We start from the raw sequence: 12,354 nt of genomic DNA on the forward strand, positions 1-12,354 counted from the left end.
CATGATCGCTTGTTGAGAAAGAGGAAGAAAGAAGGGTAGAGATGAAGATCTGAGGGAAATGGAGCAGTCTGAAGTAGCTATTGAGGAGAATAGGAGAGAATGATAACTAGGGAAATGAAGAAGGATGGCTCACAGTAGTGAGGTTAGACACCAATTGGCACTGACAATTTGATTTTCTCAGCAGCCTGCGTATAGACTGGGGAGAAGAGAGATAGCTGGGCTGATTCACAGTTGGAATTTTCTAGATGGCTGTGATAGAACACAAAAGAACAAGAAAATGTATTATATTGGCAAATATTCCTAAGAATGATAGACTGTGGAGTCTAAGCTGGATAGTGAAGAATATGGAAATAGGAGGTGCTGACTAAAAAAAGAGTCAAAGGATGAAGATCTTAATGAGAGTAATAGGGAAAGCAACTTGGAGGGCAGGATTGAAGAGCAAGAGATTACATTAAGAGTGGGACATGTATGGATTGGGTAGTCAGAGACTGAGGGAGTTCCCGCCTTGTGACTTCAGTCTTTTCTGTGAATTAAATGAAGGCATTTGTTGAAAGTAAAGCAGGATATGGTGAAGCCTGAGATTTAAAGAAAAAAGACAAGAGTTTCAAGCAGTGGGAAAAAATGGAAGAGTAGACTACAAATTAAGAAAAATTGCTAGGCAGCATAGATAAAACCAGTTGATTTTAGGAATCATCAATTTATAGTGATACCAATCAACTAATTCTAGGATAACTTAAGGAAAATATTCATATTGTTTTGGCACATATTTTCTTCTGGAAATTTAATTTTTTCAGAAAGTTTTAGAAATAATACTTTGTTTGCAACTATGAAAAAATAAATCTTCAACGGTTTGACTTATTTATAATAAGTGCTGGCAATAGATAAATATATTTAATTCATCATTATTACTCTAGGTAAAATTTATTATAGTATATCTACAAAAATAATGAAAAGATAAATACATATAATAACTGAGGAAAAACTGTTGGACACATCTCACTTACGGAAAAAGGGCATCAAGGACTCTTTGGCCAGTCAACAAAGGATGATTGGCTGGCAACTTCTCAGTGACAGGCCGAACTTGACGTACAGGCCATACTTGGACCATGCTGAACTTCTCCTTTACACCTTCAAATTCAAGCTCCAAGACCACATCCTGTAACAATGCAGCACAATTTTAAGTATGGTCAAATCTGTGGATGCTCCTTACTCCAAAATCAAAGTAATCTCAGGTTCTTCTTGGGGGTAGGATGGTGGTACATGGAAGTGAGGAGAGAGATATATACCTTTTGTTGTAAACCTTTACGTATAGTCCTAATTATTTTCTTAACCAAGTGTACTTATTATTGTTTTAATGGTTAAACAAAAGTATAGTAGTTTTTTTAGAAAGGGGCATTCAAGCAATAGAGGAATAATTATATAAATTATATGTAAATGCATAGGGAAAAGTCTTAAAGGGTACACAAGATACTCTTGGGACTGGAAGAAGGGAGAAGTGAAAGCTTTCATAATTGACTTTCCATTCTCTATTTTGTTTATTTTACTATAATGATCTTCTACTGCTTTAATAAAAAATACCTGTTAAGAACCCCAAAATATTTAATTTAAATATTTTTAAATATTTAAATTAAATATTTATAAAAGGTAATAAGTACCTACCATTTATGAACAGTGACGTTGGTTAAACTATTTACAAACAACTCCAAAGTCCATAGCCCTACAGAAATCTGTAATTTTGTTGATACATGAATTTGAATTGCCTTATGTTTCCTCCATGTGGAGTGAGTGAGTCTATAAGCTGGTGAGGAAATCTAGCTGACTGCCCAGAATCCCAATCTTAACTCAACTCTTGTTCTCTATACATTGTAGAGCACAGACTTATTCTTGTGAAATGATTAAAACATTGTTATCTCATCACATTTTCTTGGGAGAAAATTATATCTTACCATGGTTTTCTCAATAAAGTTATCTTCATACCCATAAAGACTATTATGGATCGATTGTATTTGACATTATGTGACTATAAATAACATTAAAGGACTAAGTTTTTGTTTAAATTTAATTAATTAATTAATTTTTTTTTTTTTTTTTTGCAGCTGGCCAGTAATAGGGATCAAATCTTGGAACTTGGTGTTATCAATACCATGCTCTGGGCCGGCCTGTGGCTCACTCGGGAGAGTGCGGTGCTGATAACACCAAGGCCCCGGGTTCGGATCCCATATAGGGATGGCCGGTTAGCTCATTGGGTGAGCATGGTGCTGACAACACCAAGTCAAGGGTAAGGGTTAAGATCCCCTTACCAATCATCTTTTAAAAAAAAAAAAAAAAAAAAATCAATACCATGCTCTAACCAACTGACCTAACAGGCCAGGCCATAAAAACTAAGTTTCAAATTGTTTATCCAAAATAAAGTCACATAATCCACTACACAATTCATTATGTGAATACTGATTGACAATTAAAATTAGATTCTATTCTATGTCTAAAGAATCAGGGCTTTAAATAAATGTAGTATCAGTTAAGAAGGTAGGAAAATGTTATGCTTCTTAAAAAAGAAACAATATGTTTGTATTCTCAAGTCTAAGTCAAAAGCCAAAAAAACCCTTAAAAATTAAGGGACTTACTCAAAACCTATATATTAAATATCAATTCTTTAACTATTTAGTGCACTAATACTGCTCAACTATATATAAAGAGGACCCCTTTGTGGGATAAAGTTTAAATGATACTTACAGAGGTATCGTAATTCCCAGGTGGAGCAATGTAAGTAACAGTTCCTCTGTTTCGCGGGGGTAACATGATTTTGTGTTTGATGAGTGAGTTCTCATTAACAATTCCATAAATATCTCCACCAGTAATATGACTACCAACCTACAGAACAAATGCATTTGCTGTTTAATATTCAAATAAATGCCGAGTAGACTCACCTCTGCTGCTATAATTTAAATCGTTTGCCTCACTTATCAATAAAACATATTATTTGTATAATCCTACTAGTGGATTTAAGAAAAAATTTAAACTATGGTTCTGTAGTCTGTTTTAATTTGGACTAAGAGTACAAAATAGTTCACTAAACATTAATTTCACATTCTTTCATCAATTTTAGAAATTCTTGGTTACACAGACATACCCGTAGGTTTTTGCAAGGTGTAAAATCCCATTTGATATCTCTGCTAAGAGCAGACACATTTACTCCTCTGGGGATGTAAATGCTTTGGGTCTGACAGCTGATATCTGACAATGGTCTTTGAATACCATCAAAAATGGCTCCCATAATGCCAGGACCAAGCTCTACAGATAGTGGTTTACCAGTGCGGAGAACAGGATCTCCAACAGACACACCAGCTAGGAACAGTTGTTAAGGAAAACTTACTATGAAAGTTTAAAGATATTATTAACAGGAAACCATAGTTTGACAGGGAAATGACATTTAAGGAACTAAAACAGGTTGCCAAACTTTCTCCATTCACAGCATCCTTAGTGTTTCAGTAATTTTTTCATGGTGTCCTAGGAGAAAAGATATACCTAACAATTCCATTCATTAAATAGTACAACCACAATTCTTATGAATGGGATGTATGTAGCTGTTGGATACTGTAAAATTTTCAGAGTTTGCAATCAGATTGGAAACCTACTCCATACTGATTTTCGCAAGCTAAAAAGCAAGTATGATAGCCACTGCCAAAAACTCAGCTTCACAAAGATACAACATCATTGACAAGAATGTAGCGCAGCATAATAATAAAATTGTTTACTATCTTAGGCTACTAGTACACATGATATCTGACAAGATGTCTAATACTCCTGTGTTAACCTCAAAAATTAAAAATATCCTGGGCACATGAGTTTGTTGCAGCTGCCTAGAGTGCTTTAGCACACAATTCGGCAATGACAGGGCTTTAAAATAGGAAGAAAAGCGTTTATTATTAATACTTTGTTTCAAAAACACTACTGAGAAATATCAGTCCCTAAAATGGATACTAGAACTCAGACAAAAACTTAAAATCCAACAATTAATGAAGTGATTCTGAGAAAAGTAAAATAATTAAAACTTCAAATAAGCGTAGTGAATTCACCTTGTTCTCATGTATTTGTTGACAGAAGTAAAATCAGTAAAACTTTATTGAGAGCAATTTACTAATATAAATTGAAATTAAAAATGGATAAGCCTTGATCTAGGAATCCAAATTCTGTGAATTCATACTATAGTTACACTGTAGCACTGTCTATAACAGCAAAGACTAGAAACAACCAAAATTTCTATCATTAAGAGACTGATTAATAAATTATGGTAAATCCATATGATGAAATAGTATGTAGCTATGAAAAAAAAGAATACAAGCTTCTATGAATTGCTCTAGAAGAGCTCCAAAACATTCTTTTTTATTCCTAATATTTGATTATGAAAAATTTCCAAATTACAACAAAGTTGAAAGAATTTGACAGTGAACTCCCCTATCTCTACCATCTAGATTCTACTATTAACATTTTACTATATTTGTCACACATCTATGCATCTTCTACAATACATATATTTTTAAATGGGAAAAAGACAAAATGCAGGACAGTGCATATGATATGCTATCTTGTGGGGAAAAAAGGGAGTAAAAACATATTATTGTTAATTGCTAATATATGCAATTAAGAAACTAGAAGGATAAACAATGAGAAGAACTAGTAAAGGTGGTTGGTTGCATATGTGTTTGTGTGTTTTGAAAATTGGCCAGATACAGGATGACAAAGGGAGGGAGGATTGTCACTATATATGCTTTCATTTATTTTAAATCTTCAAACAATGTAAAAGATTAAATAAAAGATAAAGGTAACAACAGACAAAAATTCTTGGATTAGTCATGATTTTACAGCTACAAGGACTTGTAATTTTTTATTTAAATTCTTCAGATGATTTTGTTTTAAATTAGCACCCAGTAGTTGTACAGAGAGACCAGATACCCACAAGCATGCATTTTAGAATGGCAAAAATGTTGTACCAAATAAATTTTGATTACATACCCAAAGAATTAATGCCAAACTTGAAAATCAAACTAAGTAAAAGACATACATGAACCCCTAAAATGAAGTGATTCTTCTTCATAAGACTTAATCTTTATCTCTTTTTCACAGAAAATTGAAAATAAATACCATGTTTAAAAGCCAAAATTATGATAACTAAATAGTAAAGATTTCCTAGCGCTAAAGCTGTAATGTAACATGTCACCCAGTGCTATTCATTAGAATAAAGATAGTGAGTGTTGACTTATTCACATGGATTTATTATTTTAAACAGAAATTGATTGGAGAATTTTAACCAAACAAATAAATTGTTATTCTGTTTATGCTTTCTTTTATAATATGAGTCACTCCAAAGAAAAATTCCAATTGGTTTCCCCTTTAGTTTGTGAACTACTGAAACATTAAGAACAATGGGGGGAGGGGGGTGGTTAGGGAGGTGGGAGGGACAGGGAAAGGTTGGTAGACTGGTACAAAGTTACAGTTAGATAGGAAGAATAAATTCTGGTCCTCTAGAGTGACAACAGCTAATAATGCTGCATTGTATATTTCGAGGTGGACCGAAAAGAGGATCTTGAATGTTATAACCACAAAGAAATGATAAATGTTTAGGTGACAGACATTCTAACTATTCTGATTGGATCACTATACAATAAATGCATGTACTGAAACAACAAACTGGATTCCATACACATGTACAATGAAAAAAAAAAAAAAAACAACAATGAAACTTCAGAAGATAATACTAATTCCTTAAAATAAAAGCACTAATTCTTCCCAGTACCCTTCTTCAATATACTACCGTATAAACCAGGTCTTTTCACAGTACCAACATTTTGTGCTTCTAATATCATTGATTGCTGCTGCTTCTACCTTTGGCTTAAATCCTTAAATTTGGACATACAGAAAGTGGTAGGAAATTGAACCAAAAAGGATCCAAGTTTCTTCATACACTTGAATAGTAGCCATGTCACCCTCCAATCGAATAATCTCTCCAACCAGCTCACTGTGGCCAACTCTCACCAGCTCATACATGGCTGCACCTGCCATGTCACAGGCTGTAACCACTAAAGAGAACAAAAGACTGTTTTGATGATTTAAGACTCTAGTGCTCTGTGAATAGTTACACATAATTAAAACATCTAACAAATCTAATAACATGCCTCTCTCAAATATTCACAAGAAAGATAAAACACCCATTATGGAACATATGTGCAGTTTCACATAAGGATGTATTTTTAGTACATGATATAAACAGGTAAACAAAATTAATTTGTTAGGCTAAAGATGAAATAATCTTTACACAAGTTTTATGAAAACTACTTTCAAATGTTTGACATTCTATATGGCAAACACTTACCTGCTAGCATTGATGCAGGTTCTGATCAACCCAGGTTGCTATAATGCATGTAATGATGGTTTTTGGAACAATAAGAAAAAGACTTTAAAACTAAAAATTGGCATAAGTGCTTTAGCTAGTAGTATGGTAAAATGCCATGTAATTATCAGTTTGCTGTGCTGTCACCATTTCCCTTAAGAGAAAATACCTAAAAAAAACATTTTAACTTTCTAATACTTTATATCAGTGGTTCTTAAAACTCTCCTGGGACATGGATTCTTTTGATAAACTAATGATAGCACTACCTAGGAAAAACTCATACATGCATCCACAAAATTTTTTTCATAGACCATAAGGATATTTATAACTCGTCACCACCATTGGGTAAAGTCCTGATTAAGAACCCCCGTTTCTTATAAATACTGAGCCACAATTTGAACTTACTATATTGGACCATGTTGTCTAGTAAGCAAAAATTACTTTTCTGGCAGCGGGGGACAGTTGCCACATTTTCAGATATGTATAAGAATAAATCCATTTTTAATATTTAGCCTTCTGATACAGATGATTACAACTACATAATAGGTAATATTTCAGTAGAAACTATTAAAGTATTAATATTTAATTAACCTGTGTTAGAATGAAGATTTATTCATTCCATAAATATTTACCTCTATACTTACGTAAGAATAAAGATGCATTGAAATATCAGAAATAAAAATTTAAAATCATAATTAATAAGCCAAAAGGATGCCATTTGTCTGTTATCTTATTAAGTATTTAAGAATTAAAAATTGGTTCTAGAAGCAGTGTACTACATATTTCCACAGAATATTTTCACCTAAATTCTTTGATGTTGTTTTTTTGCCTTTCCTCTAAAAGTTCTTATATTTAGCCTGTCTGTCCTAAGGACCCTTATGATTATCAAGGGGAAAATTGTTTCTGTGAACAGCAAGAGATTGAAAACAACAAAACATATAACCTTCTTATTACTTGTCAATGAGTTTAAACTCAACTGCCATGTTCTTGGGGAGAAAAGAGACACAGTGACTGACAGCCTTCATTCACATAAACGCCAGAAAAGTGTCATCATCTCTAACGTGACTGAGCAAGAAAAAGACTATAGCATGAGGTTTACAAAAAGACATCATGAAAAATGAACTTCCAAGGCTAAGGATAATAATCAATGAGCACATTTTATCTAGGGAAACTATAAATTATATTTTGTGGTGGGGGTGTTCAATAACAAAATGAATACTGAAATGAGATTTATTATTAAAAAAGCAGTACCCCAAGTTTTGGCAGAATGCACACAATGTTTAAAACTGCTTTGCAGCTGACCAGTTAGCTCAGTCAGAGTGATATGCTAACAACAAGGTCAAGGGTTTGTGTGGAGTATACATAAAGCAAATGTATTTTACAGAGCCTGGTTTTACAAAGCCTTGCAAATGTTAACCTTGCAAGAGACTGGAAATTTTCCCCAGGCTATAGTCTCTTTTGTAAGATAAAAAACTGTATCATAGCAAGGTTGCTGGCTCAAAGACAGACAGGTTACTGATTGATACGTAAAGATACTGGGAAATTGCTGTAAGAAGAGAATGTTTGCTAAAATCAAGCTTTTGTTGGTGGATCACTTAAATTGCCTTATGGAATGTCACTTTGCTTGTTTTACTGAATGTTACCAGCCTATATTGTTAAACTATAACCCCGCATAATGTTCTCTTCCTATAACTTCCTGGTCTGGAGAATAAATGCTGGAAGAGAACCCCAATTTGTGGTTAATTTCCCAAATGGAAGGGATGCCTCGCTCTTGAGGGTCCAGGAGATTAACCTCTTTTGGGGCTTCTCACTGCTCAGAAGAGATGGGCTTTGAGTAATCTTTGACGGCTCCGTCACCCAGGGGAAAAGGGGTGACAAATCAATGGAAGGCAAAGCAACAGGTTCAGATCCCCATATTGGCCAGCCACAAAAAAACAAAACGAAACAACAATAACAACAAAACTGCTTTCCATTATCACTACCAGGTCATAAGACTGCTTTTCTAAAGGTATATAGCTTTTTTACCTCAAATTTAACAAAATAATTAAGATATACAGGTAAAACTGGTTATACATTTATATAACAGATAAATATAAACAGGATATCACAAAGTAGCACCTCGATAATGATCAAATTTAGATAATCAATGTTAGATGAGCCCTTATAATGGAGATATTACTTCAGTCTTATAGCTGCTATGAGATCTTTTAAGGACAAATAGGATTTATGTAGGTGAACAGAAACTTGTATATTTCTACCCAAAACATCTTCAGACATCAATAAAAGTTAGAAATCCTTACTCTTGAGATTTTAATGTATTACTTACCAGGTCCTGAGACCCCATGCACATAACCAAATGTACTTTCTTTATCTTCATTGAGTATTTTGGGTAGCTTGGAGAAATCCATCATGTTGATATACCTATGGATAAAAAAAAAAAAAAAGTTATAATTACAAACCCTAAAGGAATCAACTCTCATCTTTCGTGTATTCTTGACTTATTACACCTCTTCAAAGTAAAATATTATAAAAAATTCTTAAAATTTAGTTAAAAGTACCTTGTTCCTGTATACTCTGTGGTTATATATTATAATTAATGAGTTATATCTCTATGTAAAGTATCCCATGGGAAATATCAAGGAGTATAACAAAAACATGAAGTCTTTCCAACGACTTATCCAGCCCTACAACACCTCTCTCCCCAATTATTCCCCTGACTTCCTCTCCCACTACTCTTTCCCTTAATCATCCTGCATGTATACACTGAACTCTTTGCCACTTCTCAAAAACATAGGCACATTCTGCCTCAGGGCCTTTGTACAGGTTGTTCCCTCTACCTGGAGTGTTCTCTCAGCTATCTGCTCCTATACCTCCTTGAAGTCTTTACTCAAAAGTCACCTTCCCCATGAGACTTTTCTGCCCATTTATTTAAAATTGCAACATACCTCCCTCCTTCCCTGATTCATTTTTCACCACAACACTTTTCACAATGTAACAAATTACATCTTTTACATTTTAAAAGTTTTCATTTATTATCTGTCCTTAAAACTTATCTCGGAGTGTTTTTTCCCTTTTTTCTCTTTTTAGTAGCACAAAGAATGTTTTAAGAAATGCTATTCAACCTCTTACTTTATAGACATACCATATGAAAAACTCAAGGAACTATCCAAGTACACATAGCAAACTAGTGACAGATCCCAAAGTAAAAAGTTTATTTTTGACTGCTGGTCTAACTTAATAATTATTGATGATTTAGTAAGAAAGATGAAATACATGTACATATAAAAAGCTAAATAATATCCCAAAACAACCATAAAGTTAGAATCATAGATCAGTAAGTGATAAAGTACAGAATAATATACGCTTATTTACTAAAAGCTCAAAGATTAGATAGAATGTTTAGTGAAGACATCTGAAGATTAAGCAGAATTTGCATAAGCTATGAAAGGATGGGAAGCAAAGGCATCCAGGTGAGGCAATAACAAAAGAATGGAGACAAAATATTCAGGACCAGCCAGATTGGTATAAAAGGTTTCTATTAGGGCAACAGTGAGAAATAAGAATGCAAAAATAGATAAAGTAATTTGTAGGTCTTGAACTGAATGCCAAGATAAGAAGTAGATTTTACCCTATAAACAAAAGAAAATCACTGAAGATTGAGAGAGCTGCTATAAAAAGAATGGTATTCAACCACTCTAACAGATTAAAGTAGGGGAGGGAATGCAGGCAAGATGAGAAGTTGAAAAAAGCTCTGGAAATAGTTAAAGCTTGAATGTCAATGGAATTCAATTTATAAAATGTTTACTGATCTACCAAGGGAAAGGCACTGTGTTAAGCTTAGGGAATACGAGCTCAGACTAAAACACGTGGCTATCTTCAAAGAGCTTTTGCTGGCTTTAAACAACTGTACAGTAAAACAAAATGACCCAAATGCTCAATTGAGGTGCAAACAACACATTTGGAATAGAGGAGAAACTGATTCCAAAGTGGGAGGAAAAGTGTAGACCAATGTGGACGAAGCATAGTGAATGGATAGCTGTAAAGTAAGTTTTGAGGCTGAGTTGAATACAGTTGAGTCCAGATAAAAGAATACAGAAAGAGAGGAAAACCGAACTTTGAACCTTGAGGATTAATTGAGGCAGAGTTGAGGACAAAGATTAAAACAAAGATTAAAAACCATACAGAGATATAGGAAGCCTTACAAGAGAGAACATGACTATGGGAGAAGAACAAGTGTCGAGAACATAGAGATGGTATTGGTGATAAGGTACAGACTACCAGTAGGTTGGCAGTTTGTTCATAAAGTGAAGGTAACCTATAAGTAACTGAAAATAATGGAAAGGAATTAGAAAGAAAAAACAAAAAACAAAAAACCAGACACTACAGTCATTAATGTCACAATAAAGGAAACAAAGACCCTGGTGTCTTCCAAAAGAAAATTAAATTGGGAGAAGGGGAGTCAAGGGGAAAAGTAAAGAGGAAATTGATTTATTAGAATTTTTGGCTTCCTTAAGATACAGCAGAAGAGGCCATTTAGTAAGAGCAGGTATAGGGCTGCAAAAGACTGGCATATAAAGAGACAGAACAAGATTTTCTAAAAACTACTAGATAATAAGTCAGAGGAGAACTTAACAATCACAGAGTCTAATTTCCTCCTTAAATGTGGGTATTTCCTCTATAGCATTCATGATACATGGTCATCTGCCTATTCAAGTGGAAACAGCACAAGATCTTGAGTCAGCAGACTTGGGATCACATTCTGATTCTACCAAAGACATCCTGCAGGACATCTTGGACAAATCCAAATCTCTTAATATCTTCATTTGAAGAACAGGAATGATGATACCAGCCATCCCAAAGTTATGATTCAATTACAAATTTGTTTAAATGTTCCTTGTGAAATGTAAAATGCTTACAAAAAATTCCTCAATAATACTATTAAAACAGAGCTTGAATTCTGAAAAAGCTATTCTGTTTTCCAAAATCTCCTCATAGAGAGCTCTGTCTCCTACGCAATCTGAATCTACATCCCCATAACTTCTATATCATCTGGCCCTGTTTCTTCCAACTACTGGAGCCACACACAGTATGCTCTCTCTGCAAGCAAATTCTCTTTAGTGCCTTCTATTCTCCCTCAAAAATAATCTTTTTCAGATCACTCTGAAGGCTACCCTTTTTTGGAAGTATTTCATGTCAATATTTCTTTTAAAATAGAGCAAACAAAATTAAAAACAATATTGTAGATACTGTATGAGTAAGTACTAAAGAGTATCATTTCATCTATTCTTAATTCTTCTTTTTATTGAAAGACAGAGACCAAGGCTGAGTCAGGCAGACTGAGTGTGAATTTATAAGTTGAATCCTTGGGCAAATGAAATTCTTTCATCCTATCGAGCCTTGGTTTTGTCAGTAAAATCTAAGGAGGTTTGTGAGGCAGGTAACAGTATGAATAACAGAAAAGTAATACTGATGACTGCTTATTTTATTCGTTAATGTAAGCTAAGATCACCTAATTTCTAAAAAGTGTCTAATGTATTCTTGTTATTTGAACCAAATCTAGTCACTTAGCTAGTTTTTTTTCTAGCTATTATTCACATTTTGCCATAACTTATTTTCTAAAACCAAATAGATTAGACTTTTTTAAGCATTGATGATATTCCAGCTGCTGTACTACGGGTAGAAAATATAATGGAGTAAGATACAATCTTTCCCCCAAGAATCTTCTGACATGTTGGGATAAAAAGACAAAAAGGTAGTTACAATAAGGTAATACATGTGCTCTCGTGGGAGCAGTACAGGCTGACTTAGAAGAGTATGAAGCAAAGGTATCTAACCTAGAGTTGGGCAGGATGGAAGTGAGTTAGGGGAGGTTAAGCTGAGACTAGAAAGGTAAACAAGGAGGCGTTAGAGTATATAGTAAAGCTTCCTTACAGATGGCTCAAAACTGGGGTTCAGGAAGGTGTTCT

At 33.9% G+C, this 12,354-nt stretch overlaps 1 protein-coding gene across 1 annotated transcript in view; it reads right to left on the reverse strand.

The window, feature by feature from the left end:
• ATP6V1A (ATPase H+ transporting V1 subunit A) overlaps positions 1-12,354 on the reverse strand; it is a 49,994-nt gene that overhangs the window by 16,834 nt on the left and 20,806 nt on the right. Inside the window, exons 2-6 of the mRNA XM_063091921.1 lie at positions 8,715-8,809; positions 5,937-6,077; positions 3,131-3,345; positions 2,734-2,871; positions 1,005-1,156 (exon numbers count right to left, since the gene is read on the reverse strand). Of these exons, the coding sequence (XP_062947991.1) occupies positions 1,005-1,156; positions 2,734-2,871; positions 3,131-3,345; positions 5,937-6,077; positions 8,715-8,799 (731 nt within the window). The 5' untranslated portion in view covers positions 8,800-8,809. The remainder of the gene's footprint in view (positions 1-1,004; positions 1,157-2,733; positions 2,872-3,130; positions 3,346-5,936; positions 6,078-8,714; positions 8,810-12,354) is intronic.

Source organism: Cynocephalus volans, chromosome 1 (assembly GCF_027409185.1).
Source record: "Cynocephalus volans isolate mCynVol1 chromosome 1, mCynVol1.pri, whole genome shotgun sequence".
Taxonomy (NCBI): domain Eukaryota; kingdom Metazoa; phylum Chordata; class Mammalia; order Dermoptera; family Cynocephalidae; genus Cynocephalus; species Cynocephalus volans.